The 18,277-nt window shown below is 42.0% G+C and overlaps 2 protein-coding genes across 2 annotated transcripts in view; both read left to right on the forward strand.

Annotated features, from left to right (window-relative positions):
* LOC118215092 overlaps positions 1 to 18,277 on the forward strand; it is an 800,072-nt gene that overhangs the window by 254,124 nt on the left and 527,671 nt on the right. The window lies entirely within an intron of this gene.
* Positions 1 to 18,277, forward strand: part of LOC118215097 (NLR family CARD domain-containing protein 3-like) — a 151,156-nt gene that overhangs the window by 18,473 nt on the left and 114,406 nt on the right. Inside the window, exons 9-10 of the mRNA XM_035395534.1 lie at positions 2,926 to 3,036; positions 18,060 to 18,129. Of these exons, the coding sequence (XP_035251425.1) occupies positions 2,926 to 3,036; positions 18,060 to 18,129 (181 nt within the window). The remainder of the gene's footprint in view (positions 1 to 2,925; positions 3,037 to 18,059; positions 18,130 to 18,277) is intronic.

Genomic DNA, 18,277 nt, shown 5'->3' on the forward strand with positions numbered 1-18,277 from the left:
GCATTTAAAAAGGCAATTTCCACCTGGTTTGCACTGCTTTTAAAGGTCCAAGAAACTAGATTTTTGTTATATTCCCCAGAAGTGATGACAGATTTTCTTCTTAATGGTTCTTTCACGTTTTTAACCGAATTAGAACCATTGAATTGTAATAGACACGGTTAGATTATTGCGACCTGTTTAGCAGACATGGGCAGGTTGGGTGTGTATCCTGCGCTCATTAACATTCATACTTGTAAGACAGGTCATATGTAAACCATTTCTCATCGCTAGCTCGGTTAGAGCAGGTTAGAGCAGATTGTCCCATGCAGTACCCGACAAAATGAAAGAAAGCAACACAAACTAGGCGTTCCCATCGTATGATTAAACCTGAAGATTATTCAACTTGTAATAGCATTGTAACACTGAGCTACTGTACACTAACATTACACTCGATAGCAGTCTCAAATTCTGGACATTACACCCAAATAAAGACAGGCTTTGATTCCACGTCTTAGCTTGAAAACAGTTTAGTTGTCGCTAGCTAATGGTAGGCATCCTTACCGATCCAGCACGTTCTGCGAAAAGTTCTTTTGTTCTGAGAAAATGGGCAATGCAAATACTAACTGCACTGGTTATTGTAATACTGGAGTGCCTGTGGGCTCCAGAATTAAAACCCATTTCTTGTAGGTCTCTTCATTTTTGGCAAAACAAAAGAATGTATTGCTTTCTCCACATCCAGAGAAGGGGCAATGCTTAGGCATTTTCAATTTAGCTTGCCTAGCATGCACAAAAGTGGCAAGAGCATTATTTACACATTACATGTAGAAAGAATTTCACTGGACTTAAGGGTTTTGTTACATAACTAACACCCAATGAACCCTGCCCATTGAAAACCTGGCGTTTAGCCAAGGGGCAGAGCAAGCCAATTTCGGCACAGGCTTTTATTTGTTTTTTCTTTTTTTGTTTTCTGCAATAATCGTTTGAAAGAATTTCTGGGCCATTCGTGAATGTAAAACAGTAATACAATGACACATCAGCAAAGAATTCATCGATTGTTGTGCAGATGACTAAAAGCAGTGAAATTTTGCAATGGATTTTCCAAGACATCCCAAAACCTTTCCAAATTGCACATTTTAGATAACGTTTTGAACAGGTTATCTACACTACAAAAGAAGTTTTCTTCTCTCAAAATCACATATTTTGAATAAATAACTGAGGTGAACATGTTTTTGGGAGTTAATTTCTTACAGCAGTTAACATTATGCTGAATGTAGAAATACAAATGTTACAGTAGCTGGCAGAAATTATAACAGAAAACTAATATTAGTTTGAGTTGAACTTGCTTTGCTGCTGCTGCCGTTACTCACTTTGCTAGAGACTTCATCCATTAGAAGCTTTGCAGAAGAAAGAGACGGTCTGTATCTGTCGCTGCTGCAGCGGCTGATTGCAATGTCAGCTGCAAGTGTGTTGTTTACATTCCGAACATTCCACTAGTGTTAATTAATGGGAAATTTTCTTGGTAAACATAAATAAAATATAAATAAAAAATGTAAATAAAAATGGTAAATATCTCAAGAATATTTGCACTATTGACACAAAAAGCACAAGCAACTAGGTGAAGCTACTAGATAAAAAAAGGTAGGTCTTGCTGAAAAACTGTAGGAGGAGTAGCGTACAGGATGTTGACTTGATGTGGAATAAGAATAAATAATAAGGAGAACACTAAATTCACTTCAGTAAACTTACATGCCCACCAGTGGTGCTCTCACATGGTCTAGAGCACACTCTCCGAACCAATCGGAACTTTCTAAATATTAAAATAATGTCTCTAATTGAGATTTGCGTTTTCGAGCTCTTCAATTACTGTTATCACAGTGCAAAAACCTTTTCTTCAATCCACCATAATTATGAATTAATTTCATAGTACAATGCTAAGCTGTTTTGAGAGTGAGTTCGCTTCAGTCTGCATGCACTCTCTGCTTGTCAGCACAATCTGCATTACTCACAGGGAGTGGAGGCAGATACGCACTTAGGTTACTAGCAAATGGCTGGACCCACAGACAGCAATGAGGGCTATTTGAAAGGTGACAGTCTTGTTTAATGCATTCTGTGACTTTATTGACTAAAAAATTAACCCATCGCTGTTCAGATAACCAAAAGCCTGCTGAACAAAATGCTACTGTATGTAAAGAGAGCATCGGGGGGTCAGATATGCCGGCCATGTTCTAAGTAGATGCATGACAGATTGAGTTAAAAATGGCACCTGACCTAGCTAACAGTCTTAGCTTGAATAAGAGCAGAAGCATTTTGGGTTACAGAAACTCTTACATAGACAAAAGAGCCATAAAGACATGGGTATTGGGTATACCAAAAGTGAATGCAATGTAAATACATTACATGTGGACATTAAAACTTTTTTCTAGATAATTTTTTTGGTGATCTGAGGTGTTGTTCTGAAAACTTAAATGGCATACCTGTTTCTATAAGTGAGACCAAGTAACTATGGAAAGTATGCAAAATTAAGTTTTATGATGTAGTTTAGTGTGCAACAGGCGATTGGGGGGTGGGGAGGCTCCTTTAATTTGACTGACATTTATTGCCATTAGCGCTGCTAAGGGAGCGAGTGGCGTTGTTGGCCAAAAAGGAGGCTGTTGCAGCCGTTGAGCTTGAATTTGTGACGTGTTTGTACTTCGTAGCTCCTTTTTTAATAAATTGCTCATCTTTACTTTATACCTATTCTGTGGGTGCTGCTGCCCATACCACTAGGGGGCAGTGGGGGAACTTACACGGCAATGTCATTGTCACCTTTCAGGTGTAGGTGGGTATATTATATCACATTCAGGTGTACGGGGGGTTTATTATGTCATAGTCAGATGTGCAGTGACTGAGAGCAGTAGTATGAAGATGAATTTAACTGGAATCTCTGTCCCCATGTTTTGTTCACAGGGTCCAGGTAGAAAGAGCAGGGTCACCTGTACCCAGCTGTGTGTCTCTGAAGAGTGATCATTCAATGGACACTCCAGTCGCTTTCAAAGGAGAGTTCACAGGTGATCAAAGGTAATTAAACAGGCTTAAATTGACACTACTATTTAACCCCTTAACCCAAACATTTAAGAAGGCAATTCCCACCTGGTTTGCACCATACATTTTTAAAAAGTTCAACTTCGCACCTCTGACGTCTGCTTCCCTCATAGCTTAGTGGGTACTACCTTTGCCTTAGGAAATAGCGCATTGGTCTCTTTTGGGCTCCCAAAAATGTAAACGAGTAACCAAAAATGACCCTGCGACGACAAGGGTTTGAATACAACACAAATCGCCCATTTTTCCAAAAAGCACAAAACTAAATGCGGTTAGAAAGTTAACTAATGATTCAATGCTTGTTGGAGTTCAGTGTGCTTATGGCCCAGGGAAAGAAACTGTTCTTAAGTCTGGTGGTCCGTGCTTTGATGGTCCTGTAGCGCCTGCCAGAGTGCAACAGGTCAAACAGGTGGTGTCCAGAACGAGAGGAGTCCTTTAGAATGTTTTTGGCTCTGCCGAGGCAGCGGGAGCTGGAGATGTCTTCCAGAGAGGGCAGAGGGCAGCCGATGATTTTCTGTGCAGTGTTGCTGACCCTCTGAAGAGCTCTCCTGTCTGCTGCTGAGCAGCGGGCATACCACACTGAGATACAGTAAACCAGCACACTCTCGATGGAGGAACGGTACAAGGCCACCAGCAGCTTTTCTCCCACCCTGTTTTTCCTGAGCACTCTCAGGAAGTGTAGTCGCTGCTGTGCCTTCTTTACAACCGCAGTGGTGTTTGCAGACCAGGAGAGGTCCCCAGATATGTGGGTTCCCAGAAATTTGAAGGTGGGAGCCCTTTTGACACAGTCCTCGTTGATGTAGAGTGGAGCAGGGTCTGCTCTGTGCTTCCTGAAGCCAATGATGAGTTCCTTTGTTTTTGTGGTGTTCAGTGTCAGGTTGTTTGCTGAACACCAACTCGTCTCCTCCTGAGATAAGTCCAACTACAGTGGTGTCACCCGTGAATTTGACGATGGTGTTGGTGGGGTGGGTTGGAGTGCAGTCATAGGTGTATAGAGCATAGAGTAGTGGACTCAGCACACAGCCTTGTGGAGAGCCAGTGCTGAGTGTGAGGGTGGAGGAGAGGTGGGGGCCAAGTTTAACTATTTGTGGGCGGTTAGTGAAGAAGTCCTTTATCCAGGTGCAGGTGGAAAGGGGGAGGTCTAAGTCAGACAGTTTGGCGACTAGTATGTCCGGAATGATTGTATTGAATGCTGAGCTAAAGTCGATGAAGAGCATCCTTACATATCTCCCCCGGTGTTCTAAGTGACTCAGTGCGGTGTGAAGAGCTATGGCGATGGTGTCTTCCGTGGACCTGTATGCTCTGTAAGCAAACTGATGTGGGTTGAATGTGGGAGTGAGGCTGGCTTTGATGTGCTGTGAGACCAGTCTCTCAAAACACTTCATGACTACCGATGTGAGTGCGATCGGTCTGTAGTCGTTAAGACTGTCGATGGCTGGCTTTTTGGGGACAGGGATGATGATGGCTGACTTTCGGCAGGGTGGGATGATGGCTTGTGTTAGGGAAAGATTAAAGATCGTAGTGAAGACCCCTGCTTTACATTTGGTAACGTTACCGTACTTATCCGTAGCTAGCCAGCTCGCTGGCAAAATAAATCCGCTTGTCGTAACTTTCCCAGTTATCATTCAGTTAAATTTGCGGTAATCTTTACCGACCGAAGCAGGAAAATAAAACTGCGATTTACCTCATTCAAGATTCACGCATCTCCACATGCACTGCTGCCCTGTTCTCATCCCTACTTCTTAACTAATGTAGGCTACTGCAGCTCATTTTAACCCTGCAATGCCACATTTATAAATTCCATTTAGCTGGTCCTTCTACATCATCTACCATCATACAAATAATTAGTAGGTCTGTCGTGTTCAGTGAAACACTTCCATTTCAAATATGACACACACTTTTATTTATTTGACATTCACGGTAAAGGAAAATGTTAGTACACATAGGCCTACAGATTCGGTCCGTTAGGTAGCCTAATGTTACCGGTCGTATACAAACTGCTGTAAGATCATTCATGCCGGGTATGTCCAGTTTCTTTAACTCAAAAACGGTTCACATTCACCGCTGCCCCTGTACTGATAACTGCTGTTTCTTAACTACATTACTGTGTCTACCCGACAGCCCCTCCTTTCTAAATTCATGTTAGCTAGCCCTATAGATCCTCCACTGACACACAAACAACCTTGTTGGTCTGTTGTGTGCAATAGCTCATGAAAAACACTTCCATTTCTAATTTTGACATACACATTTATTTATTTGGCATTCATGGTAAAGGATTGAATCCATGCCTGTATGTTTCTTTCAGAATATAGGCTATGTGTGTTTGCATGCATTTATGTGTATGTCTGTCATAGCCTACATTTATATATGAATTACTTTTATCACCTAATCATTACAAACACAGGGCAAAAAGAAATGTTATCTGATGAAAAACACGTTTTCAAAGTACAAAAATGGCAAGTTACTGACACATACAATGCATTGTGTATAAGTCATTCATTCAAACTGCCAAAATCTAACCCTGCCATTAAAATTATTGTTATAAAAATTACGCAAAATTACTGTACAACAATATTGGCTATCTTACCTCACACAAATTAAAGAAGCGGTATTCCAAAGCAGTGTACCTCAGTAAACTTACATGCACACCAGTGGGGCTCTCGCATTGTCTAGAACACACTCTCCGAACCAATCTGCACTTTCTAAGTATGAAAATAATGCCTCTAATTGAGATCCGCTTATTTGAGCTCTTCAATGACTTCTGTCACAGTATAAAAAACGTTTTCTTTGATTCATCATAGTTATGAATGCGTTACATAGTACAATGCTAAGCTGTTTTGAGAACGAGCTCGCTTCAGCCTGCATGCACTCACTGCTTATAAACACAATCTGCATTACGCACAGGGAGTGGAGGCAGATACGCACTTCGGTTACTAGCAAATGGCTGGACCCACAGACAGCAATGAGGGCTCATTTGACAGGTCAATCAATTAATTTTTATTTTTATAGCGCTTTTAACAATGGAGTTTCGTCACAAAGCAGCTTTACAGAGATCTGGCCCCCAAAGATTAAGCCTAGGGCAACAGTGGCAAGGAAAAACTCCCTGACTGATAACAGGAAGAAACCTTGAGCAGAACCGGACTAAGAGGGTGAACCCATCTTCCGCGGGCAGGCACCGGTTTGTTATGGGAATGGCTTACATGACAACAGATAAATCATAATATATATAATTTATCTGTTTTATAATATAATAACAGCCAATCCAGTATTAATTAAGTCCATGAGATGGGCCGGAACACCAATGGGTGGCAGGGTCAGGCAGGAGGACAGGCTTGGTGCTACAGCTGAATCAACAGTGGCAGGAGGCTGGAGCTCTGGGCCGGGGGGGTGGTGGTGGGGGGGTGGTGGTGGTGGGGGGGGGGGGGGTGCACCCCTGGGCTAGAGCTGCGGGCAGGTGCCCAGAGCCGAGGAAGACGAAAAAACAAATTGTTAGGGGGTTCAGATGGTAGATTAGCAAGCAGAGCAGAAGAGACAGAGGTGCCTGCGTGCGATAAGGAAAACCCCGGCAGAATAAGGCTATGGCAGCATAGCTAAGGGAAACAGTGGCAGGGGCCAACGCAGCCCTGAGGGCAGGCTTGAGACAGTCATCACCAGACCATGACCGGTTCAGCTTAACACAGCACTACCAATGATGATCCAGTGACAGCACTTACCGCTCAGTCCACCAGAGACTCTATAGCTATGCCCGCCACCCACTCCTGCCCCTCAAATATAGGAGAGACTAAAAAGGTACGTTTTGAGCCTAGCTTTAAATAAGGTGATAGTGTCTGCGCCCCGAACATGGGCAGGTGACAGTCTTGTTTAATTCATTCTGTAACTTGACTGGCTTAAAAGTAAACCTATCGCTGTTCAGATAACCAAATGCCTGCTGAACAAAATAGTATACGTAAAGACAGCATCGGGTGGTCAGATATGCCGGCCAAGTTTCAGGTGGATGCTTGACAGATTGAGTTGAAAATGGTGCCTGAACTGGCTAACAGTCTTAGTTTGAATATGAGCAAGGGCATTTGGGATTACAGAAACTCTTACATTGACAAAAGAGCCATAAAGATGCAATTACTGGGTATACCAAAAGTGACTGCAGAGTATATACAGTACATATGAAATGTATTTGGAATTTATTGATTTTGATATAATCATTAGCATCAGCAATACATCATAAAAATGCTTTATGGTCTAAGTAGAGTAGAAAAAAAAGAACTTTTTTTTTCAAAAAAATGTTTCTACTCCACATAGATCATAAACCCTTGAATATAAAAACGACTAAATGAAATCTATGAGATATGTAAAGGCTATAGTGCTTTTTATCCAGAAAAACCGCAGTTCACTTGTAGGCTGTTTGTTTTCAGGCCAGTGTTGCCTGGTCCAATATGGCGGCAATGTTGACATACGATCTAAAGGCCAATGCGGCGGATATGTCTATGGTTTCACAATACCATTGTGCTGCTTGAATCATGTATCGCTATGTGTTTGTGCGTTTAACGTTAATACGGTGTGCTCATATAAATCATGTTTAGAACTATGTGTATTGGAATTTCGTGTTATCTTTATGCTGGAATTTAGATCATGTTTGAAATGTTACGTTACAAAATTTAGATATTAATCAGAGGAGTTCTTTCCGAGTGGTGTAGCATGCTTCCTGGTTGCGTCATCACGCTGGGGCAAGAGGACGCGGCGCAACTTCCTATAGGCTTTTGTAGTTTGTTGTAGTTTTTAGTTGCCGCCAGTTTGATTGGGATGATCTATTATTCCCGGGGTTGTGTAGTTCATGGTAAATAATGTGGTTTATGGTGTACCTGAAGTATTTCAATGAAATGTATTGATTATCTAAATGTGTTAATTATTGATGGTATTTGTTATGGGTAATTTTAAGCTGTTGTAGTAGGTAATTTTAAACTGTATTTAATTCTTGGTAATTGGTAGGGTCTAAGGGTGGAGAAGCTATTTAAGTGCAGCTACCACCATCATTTGTGGTTGGTTGGTTGTTGGGTGCAGACTGGTCTGAGTCAGTGCGAAGTATTATTATTATTATTATTATTATTGAACCTTAAAAAACGTAGATACATGTTACTTTCTTTTTGTTTTGCAAGTCATTTTGTTTGTTTATTTTTATTATTGTTTCACTTTTGTTCACTGTAAATACTGGCATCCTTTTCTCCACCTATCTAGAAGACAATAAATCTTCCTTTTGCGTCTTCATTTTTGGTCGACATCATTGGTTTTACACCGCCATACGGTCTGGCCTCCAACACTCCGGGCGCGACGTTTTCCTGCTTCTCCCTTTAGAGCTGGATGCAATGTGAGCGCGTTTTAGATGCTGTCATCGTTTTCAAGACACGTGACCGATGAAATGCATCGTGATTCATTGAAATGCATTTTGGGCAGGCAAAATGCATTATTCATTATTCGCCTTAGGTCTAAATAGGTTAAATACCCTCTGGGGCTTGACTGGGTACGCATGTCCATCCTATCTGCAATCTCTTTGTTCCCTAATGACATCTGTTTTGTACATAAACAACCTATTCCCTTAATGTTGCCTGATACCATATGGCGTCGCTAATTGCAGAGAGGAGAAACACTCTGAACCCATCAGTCCCCCATTTTGAATTGGTAATGAGAAACTCTTTCCCTCAGCCACCCACCTACACATAAAGGACAGAGGACAGGATCTATCTGGTCCTAAAAGCCTTACCTAATTTGGTTAACACCCTTTCTGGAGGGTGTAATGTACCACAATAAGCACAACAGAAATTATTATATTCAAACCCCATGCATTGGGAAAATATTGCCCACACATACCCCCCCGGGATCCCACTCCCAGATAGTTCAGAGTCCCATCGCCACTGGGTCACAGCAACCACTTTTCCGGTAGCATCATGATACTCCTCATCGGCCCTCAGAGTGGCCTTGACTGCCTTTCGAGTTGCAACGGAAGCGTTATATTTTTGCCCCAGATTCCTCTATCGTTTTTATTTTATTTCAGCCTCTATAGCAGAGAGAGCTTTATTAAAAGAATTGTCAGGATCTATTTCCTAATGGACATGGCTAGGCATGGTGGTGCTGGTGGTTACGTCAGGAGCTACTGGGATAGATCCTATAGAAACAGAAGTGCCAGAAGGGTTAATGCAGTAAGAAGTTTCAGGCATCATGCGAGGTTGCTGCGAAGGCCCCGCGAGGGGGCTGCCACACACCAAACTGTGAAGTTTGCCCGCACTGCTATGGCTCCATTCAATATCGATAGCCTAATACTTGAACTTTTACATCAGGTCCCAGTGATGACGACAGGGCTTGTCCTGATTCTCTGGGAGTGGTGCAAAGCACCCATCCCCCTACTGTGGAAAATTGCTCCTGGGAGAAAGCTACTTGTTTATGGCCGTCACTGATGACATACTGAACGTTGTGTTGTCCTCCTGGCAGAGCCCTATTACCGACAGGGACCCCTCCCCAGCTGTCACCCATGGTGCCATTTTCTGGTGGCACACGTACTCTCTGCGGGTGCAAACGTTCTCCCTGAGCAGTGCTTTGTCAAACAATTGGTTACTTTCTAACACATGATGGAGCATAACAGAAACAGCTTCTCCAGTATCCTGTGTAGCAGAAGCTAGATGGCGTGTAGTCTGGTTAGAAAGAAGTCCCCGCTTTGCCACCAACACCGTACCATCTGCCACCAAATTTTCAGCCCAGTCTCCATTATTAGAATTTATAGCCATAGAAATTGTGCTTGCTGCTGACCCTGTGACCCCTCCTCATTCAGCAGCATCAGACACCAAGTGCCTGTGTTCTCTGTGTGCTGCAGGATTGTAACAGGCAGATAACGTTTGCAACATATCAGACACTTAACATCTGAATTGATTTTTCTACATGATCATATACCGAATCAACAAAGGGGAGTGTTGGACTGATACTCCTACTAGGGCTGGGAGGGGCTCTCCTTCGGGGACCAGACCAAACTTGGGGCCGGCATACAATTTCGGACGGGAGCCTGGCTTCCCTGGAGGAAAACATCTGATGGTCAGCTCTCCTTATGAGTGGATAGCGAATTTATGAATTGCTTCCACTGAGGGGCAGCCATCTTCCTACCGTCCCGCTTCTGTCTTTACCCAGTTTTCCCCATATATCTCATTGTAACTTAATGCAGTCTCCCAGTCCATTAAAGTATGAACCCACACCCTTGAATTTTTCCACACTAATACACCAGTAACATTTCTCATAACAACATTGCAACAGGGGTGATGCACCATTTTGTTATGTTTCTAATAACCACGTTTATGACAATAAGCAATGCCACACATATCCTTGAGACACCAGAAAGATCCCCATCCAGTGTGATTGAAGTCGCGGTCCCACGTGCAACTGCACCCGTCGGCACTAGCGCATACTCTGATGTCTGGAATCAGTGTGTCTTCAACACAGAGACTCGCAACAACGAACAGGCTCCCTAGGATGCCATAGGGTAGGCGGGGATTATTGTGCCATGTTGAGCCTCACCCTTGTATTTTCTCAAACGTGACAAATGAACCCACACTGGAATCCTAGAGACTCGGGCCGCTGATGGTGTGGTCAACAGAACTGTGTATGGTCCGGTCCGGTTAGGTTCAAGTTACTTTTTCGGGAAAGCTTTTACCAGAACCTGTACTGGACCGGTACTTCTCTCTAGGGGTTTCGTCATACTTGTTCCTGGTTATGGTTATACACTTTGTTGTACGTCGCTCTGGATAAGAGCGTCTGCCAAATGCCTGTAATGTAATGTAATGTAATGTAACCTGGTCCCCCGGGTTCACCCGGCACTCTTCACCTTTCTCTTCTGCAGCGTCTGGCTCTGCCCTGGGATCCTGTGGAACACACTGTGACAGGAGCCTGCAGTACTCTGCTAACTTATCTCCCATAACATGCAACTCCCCCCCTGTGAGGCATAAATCCCCTGGAGTCCTCATGGGGCGGCCTGTCAGAACCTCAATGGGAGAAAGTTCATTAGGGTTAATTAGTCCTGCTCTCATGGAGAGAAGCACAGCTAGTAGCTGTGTCACCCAATCCTTCCCTCCAGTAGAAAACAATTGTTTAGCTAGTTTATTCTTCAGTGTTCGGTTGGCCCTATATAATCAATTTGCAACTGTGCAAAAACCTGGTTCAATCTTGGTTGTTTCATTTTAGTCTTAAGGGTGGGCCCTGGATTACATCGTGCACATGCGATACATCTCCGAACATATTTGTGACTGTTTACCCCTAGCTTAGGGTGCCACCAGGTTTGCCTCATCTGGTGTCGCATGCGCCTTACCCAATTATGTCCCAAGGAATGATACACTTCTATCATGGACCCCATTAATGAATAAGGCAGGATTACTGTGTTCCCTGGTCCCCTCCAAATATTGTTGTGAAGGAGTCCGGCGGCGGTTGGAGCAGCAAAAGAGTGGCGGGAGACAAAAACTTCTGTTCACCCAGGTTTATTTACAGGAGACGTGCTTCAAACCCAGAACCGGTGCAAAATATGTACAGGTGACGACACGACAAAATATATCTCATAAAAAACACGTTTTCAACGTACAAAAATGCCAAGTTACTCACACATAAAAGACATACACCGTCTATAACTCATTCATTCAGATTACCAAAATCCAGGCCTGCCGTTAAAAGTATTGATATCAAAATGACGCCAAGTTACGGTACTACAAACAATATAGGCTATCTTGCCTCACCGAAATTACATAAGATGTATTCCAAAGCAATGCTACCCAATATTTCCTCAATTCTTTCAAGTCACTTGGCCCTGTGTTTTGTAATCTTACCATTTTACAATGTTATGCAAACTTTGTGTCAGATCAAAGTGTCAAATACTTCTAATTGCCTCATGGAACACATTGAAATTCATGTGGAAAACTGCTGGTCAGTAACTACAGGAAGCATATTTCTCCAGAAAACATATTTATACTTGCTTCTGAACTGAATTTCAATAAATGTACAAGTGATTGTATATTTGCCAGGTACAATAAATATTGCATGTAAAATACATATTGTACATACATACATACATAGAGAACTTCTTTATCCCCATGGGGACATTTCCCTCACAGCACGTTACATTCACATTTACGAACACACACTTATACCAAGAAACATACTATCATTCACGCAACAGAAAGGCTGGCCACCGAAATACATACATACCAATACAAATTGGACATATAGATGCCTATTCAATCAATCTTGACTGTGAGAAACCCATCCACACATATGTTTGGCCAGTCCATGTACTGCATGTCATACACACAGGGCCACGTGACTTGAAAGAATTGAGGAAATATTGGGTAGCATTGCTTTGGAATACATTTTATTAGCCTATATTGTTTGTAGTACCGTAACTTGCCGTCATTTTGATATCAATACTTTTAATGGCAGGCCTGGATTTTGGCAGTCTGAATGAAAGAGTTATGAACGGTGTATGTTTTGTATGTGTGAGTAACTTGGCATTTTTGTACGTTGAAAACGTGTTTTTTATGAGATATCATTTATTTTTGCAAAACGTTTTATTATGAGAGTGAGAAATGCGAAGTGACCCTGTAAGAAACGGTTGTGGATTATGGCTATCCTTGTGTGAATTTGTACAGTCTGATGAGCGTGCACCATTTAGCAGTTTCGGTGTGCTATATATGTAAAACAGTGGCTGTGACAAAGGATGCGGTGGCGTAAATGTAAACGCATCAGAACCGCAGGTGAAATATGGCTAGTGTATGTACTCACGGATTTGACGGCCATCCAACGAGCCTTGATTGACAAAAGAATCAGCAAGCCCGTAGAATTAGAGCTCCCTAGGCTGCAACTTGTATACCCTTCTGTCCTGCTCCGTTGTCTGTTATTTCGTGGAGATGCACTTTTAGTGTTTGTAAGGTTTATAAGGCATTTTGATAGGCTTATCTGCAGGTAGGAATCCTCTTCGCTGTTTTGCTAAGCTAGAACCGGAAAAGTTGATAGTGGAGAATAGGAGCAGACGCATATGTCCCAGCAGGCTTTGCATATGAGAAAATAACAACAGTGTGAGATAAATTAGCAGAAATGATGAAATTGCGTAGTTGAAGCAATGTTTTTAGCAGAATGGGCATGTAGGTGAAGGTTGACATGATCACAGACTATAGTGCGAAGTAAATGAAGTGACCATGAGCGAGCTTAGTTTCCATATCGAACGGTATATATAACAGTCTGTATAAAGCATTGATCTTTAAAGTGGAGGGTTAAGTAACGTGTGAAATCTATGCACTGCTATGTTTTTTCATGTTCAGTACTAGTAGTTATAATTATGAGTGAGTCATGAATTTAAATGTAATGTTTTAATGGGGAGTTGCAGAACGTACATACGTAGTAATTGTTTGTATGTGGCTAGATAGAAAACAGGGTGAGGAAACATGAATGTAGAAACGTGGCGTTTGCTGATAACAAGGTTTTGTAGGGTAGCCAAGTGAAGAAATATAGTTAGTAGAAATGGCACAGTGGTGAACTGGTGTAACTTTTTTAATAAAAGGAATACATTTGCCGTCATGAAATGCATATGGGTGGCCGTGAGTGAGTTTTGGTAAAGCAAATATAAGCGTAAGAAAACGTTAGTGTAAAAGAGGAAATTATCTGCCTGAGGGCGAGGCGGGATTCAATCCTTCAACTGGAGGTTTACCAGTGTGTGACTTTGTTAGTGCAGCACCATGACATAGCTGTGCTATACGTGAAATATCATTGGCAAACCTGTCTGTGGTTTTAAAGAACACAGGCCAGTAAGCACAGAAGAGCTCCCGTTGAATCCATATGGCTCTGCAATATTGTAGCCGGTTAATAACTGAACGTGCAGACGGTACATCATAATGCAGTGTATACGTTCGGTGAACGGCGGGTAGATATGGTGCAAAAGCAATAATTGACAAGTAATAGACAGTTATTAGTGAGGGTAAAAGCAGGTCAAAGAAACATGTTCCTAGCTGGGCTTGAACCAAGAACCCCACATTCCCAAGACTGGGACCTTGCCCACTGGGCCACAGGCAAACTAGCTGTTTAAACCCAAAATGTTTCAGAGTAAAAAGGTATGGGTATTTTGCGTGTGTATGCGCGTTTTTGATTGGGTCGTGTAGGTGAAGATTTGGCTGGTGTCGGTAAAATGTCCAATGGGGAGACATGTTGTTAGTGGGATAGGCGGCAGGAAAAATAAGAATGAGAAGAAGAAGAAGAAGAAGCAGAAGAATGAGAAGAAGAAGGAGAAAACGCAAAATCCCCTTAGTTTGGGGCTTTATTGTGTGGACATGTGAAGTTGTTTATGAATTCTGTCTGTTGAAATGGGGTGAGAATGTACAGAATTTAATGTTTTTAAGGGCTGAGTGTCTGTGGCTGTTGTGGTTATTTCTGTGGGGAACCCTGAAAAGTGCCAAACTCTCGGTGCTGTATAGGTATGGGGCATACCCCCGCCAAGGCGTAACTTGGCGGGATGGCATACCTGCCATCCCAATAATCCTCCTTCCTCGTGACACCATCTATTTTCTGAAGTGCACCAGTCTTCGGATTAAATGCCTCACCTTTTTTCTTCCATACATAGCGCTGATAGTTATGGCCAAACAGTTCAATTTTTGACTAGGGAACATTTCTCCAAAAGGCTAAGTCTTCATCATGGTGATCATCTGCAAACTTCATTTTGGCTTTTTTATGCCAGTCCTTGAGTAGGGGCTTCTTCCTTGTGCAACAGCCTATCAGGTCATGGCGATGTAGGATTCTCTTAATGGTGGATGTAGATACTTTGGTACCTAATGCCTCCAACTCCTTCACCAGTTCCTTTGTTGTTGTCTTGTGGTTCAGTTTAATCTTTCGGACCAAAGTTTGTTCAGTCCTGGCAGTTAATTTGTTAAAAACTTTCCTGAATGATAGTGTCTGTGTGGTCCCAAGATTTTTATATTTGCATACAATTGATTGTACAGATGCTTGTGGTACCTTCAGTTGTTTGGAAATAGCTCCTATCAAGGAACCGGACTAGTGGAGGTCCACAATTTATCTTCTAAGTTCTTGCCTGAGTGGCTTGGATTTTCCCATGGTATCAAGGGCAAAAAGGCAGTGACTCTAAATGTAGGCCCTTGAATACAGCCTCAGGTGCCAAATAACTCCCAATTAACTCATAATTATGACAATTGGCTAATCAGAAGCTTCTAAAAAGTCATGACATCAATTTCTGGAATCTTCCAGACTGTTTAAAGTGACAATGAACTTGGTGTATGTAAACTTTTGACCCTCTGGATTTCGGATATAGTGAATTAAAGCTGAAATAAATCTGTCTCTAATCCATTGTTTTAAAATGCCTTCTGATGTGAACAAAGTAGATACCCTAATTGACTTGCCAAAAGAAATGTATGGTAACATGACATGTGCAGAGTTGCGAAAAACTGAGTTTGAATATCATTAGCCTGGGTGTATGTAAACTTTTGGCCTCAACTGTAGATCTCTATATCTTCGTATCTGGCTGTCTGTCTGGCTAGAGCTTCTGTCAGGATTGGCAGGGTTGATGAACTGCCCTCAGGCTGTCCTCTTATGATGACAAGGAAGGAAGTGTTGTTATTTTGATCAAGCAACTCAACGTTTGCTTAACTTTATTCATTATTCAGCTAGCGATTGCGACATTAGCCACTTAGGGCGCTAACTACATAGTTAAGTACCCATTTGTTTAAAGATCTAAATGCTGTCAATCTAGCAGCAGTAGACAGCCAGGTGTCATATAAATGGACTATTTTATATGCGTGTTCATACGCAGGGCAGTAAAGTAAACAAACCTATATAGTGCAGTGTCACTTGTCAGTCTGTTACATTAGTCATGTCTCACGGGTAACCTCTGTACATACAATGATGAATCCCAGTTTGTGTCAATAAACGTTTAATGAAACAACCATCATCCTCATTCATCCAACAAATACTACAACAGGAAGCCTAGCAACTGCTAATGGGTTGGTTAATGGCTAGCCAGCAAGCGATAGGTTCTTAATCAGATGGGTTCTTAATTAGGCCAGCTAATGTTATCTAGTTCTTGGCGTGCTAAGTGGCTAATGTTGCAATCCCCCAGCTGAATAATGAATTAAAAGCTAAGCAAATGTTCCAAATGTTTGAGCACTGGATCAAAATAATGACATGTTCATTTCCCAATGTTAGTTGCTAAGAGTAGCTTTAGGCAGTGCAAAATGAAGCTTTAGATCGTGGACGACATGTGTGCACTTCAGCGTGACTACACATTTCTCGCAGGAATCGTAGCCAGTTGACTGTTAACTTCACTGCAGTGGTGATCGGACTTACACGAAGCAAGGGCTAGTGTGATGTTAGCCTTTATTAATCGCAATTCTATGAGGCCGTATGATGTAGCTAGCACATCTGTTTACTGTTACTTGTTCAATGGAATGTTCAAAGTAAAGCTGATCGATTAGTCTAGCCAGCTGACATCTTTATATTTAAAGCCAAGTTCACAGTGAAACATAAGCAGGTCGAATCGCAAAACTGATCATTCCAGGAAGCAACTGGTAGTTCAACATCCAAACTCCTCAAAAATCCCCATCTTCAACTGACTCCCATACAAATTTCTCACAATTTTCCCCCATACCTCCTTTTAAAATCCCCCATCTGTCATTGACCCAAACACATTTTTATTGTAATACTTCCCCAAATAATGTTTTTAAACCCCTGCATTTAGGGGAATGTTCCCCAGTCTGGCAACCCAGTCATCAACCCTGCTACCCCGGCAGCTGTATAGCTATCAATGCTAGGCATATGTATTAGTATTTGCTCCTGTGCACAAATTGCTGAGCATAAGATATAGCTAGCAAGATACAGTTTGTGACAAAGGAATGACTGTGAGTAGGCTATTCACAGTAGTCTAGCTAGCTGTCCCTCTCTAACTAACACATACACATGAGTAAATAAACACATTATGTATTTATGTACTGTGTGTGACAGAAGACTTACTGAGTGTCACAAGGCTATACGTATTCAGAATGGTCTAACTAGCCCTCGCTAACCAATATAAATGCATATTATCTAAGTATTTATTATGTGTGTGTCAGAGGAATGGAGTGTAGGCTATATGTATTCACAATAATCTAACAGCTAACATCTTTTATCTTTATTTTAATTTTTAACATTTTTTTGCAAGGGATCGCAATAATATTTTTAAAAATGTTCTCACCCACGTCTCTTCAGGGGCTAAGTACGTACTAAAATATTTACCTGGATATGTAAATACATATTTTGGGTTTGGCGGTGAATGGATCTGCTTCAGGTATTAGTGCACGCACCAGGGTGCATTACCCTATCTAACAGGGAGTACTATACATCTCCCCTACTAAACAGGAGGAGTACCAGTAAACCCCCCAGTATTTAGGAGCAGATCCAAACAGTAGGTGATGATGGGGTGGTGGAGGGTGAGTGCAGTTCTGAGCAGCAGCAGTGAAGCAGGCAAAAGCAGTGCAGGCAAGCAGCAGCACTGAGAGGTCTATTGTTGGCTTAAAATGGCGCTCAATTGGTGATGTGTGCCTGTGATTGGATGGGTAAGAGAAGAGTGTTGTATGTATGCAATTGGATGATTGTGGAAACGCGTGAGTATGCGGTTAATGGAGCCAACCGATTTGTCAGCTGCGATATTTGAGTTTCCTGACAGAACTTGCTTTGTGCATTCTGTGCGTACCACTCATTCATTTCTAACTCTGATGTGTGTACAAGAGAGAAACTATGCAAATGGTTCAGTACACATTGTGTAAAACAGATTCTTCTGGATAGAGCTGCTGTAAGAGGATGATTTTAACTGGAAGCTCTGTCTCCATGTGCTGTGAGTTTGAGCTGCAGTAAGAGGATGAGTTTAACTGGAAGCTCTGTCTCCATGTGCTGTGAGTTAGAGCTGCAGTAAGAGGATGAGTTTAACTGGAAGCTCTGTCTCCATGTTTTGTTCACAGGATCCAGCAGTCACTGAAGTCCAGCCCTTCCGAAGGGAAGAGTTCAGATAAATTATCTTCCGCAAAAAAGGTATGAGATCATTTTTAATTGGTTATGTGTTTTCTTTGTGCAGTAAATCCATTTGAGTATATATAATGCCTATATAATTTAGTGCAAGAATAATGTTTACAAGTGCCTGACATTGCCCTTAACATTAATAACATATTGCACCTTATGC

Source organism: Anguilla anguilla, chromosome 16 (assembly GCF_013347855.1).
Source record: "Anguilla anguilla isolate fAngAng1 chromosome 16, fAngAng1.pri, whole genome shotgun sequence".
In the NCBI taxonomy this organism is placed as follows: domain Eukaryota; kingdom Metazoa; phylum Chordata; class Actinopteri; order Anguilliformes; family Anguillidae; genus Anguilla; species Anguilla anguilla.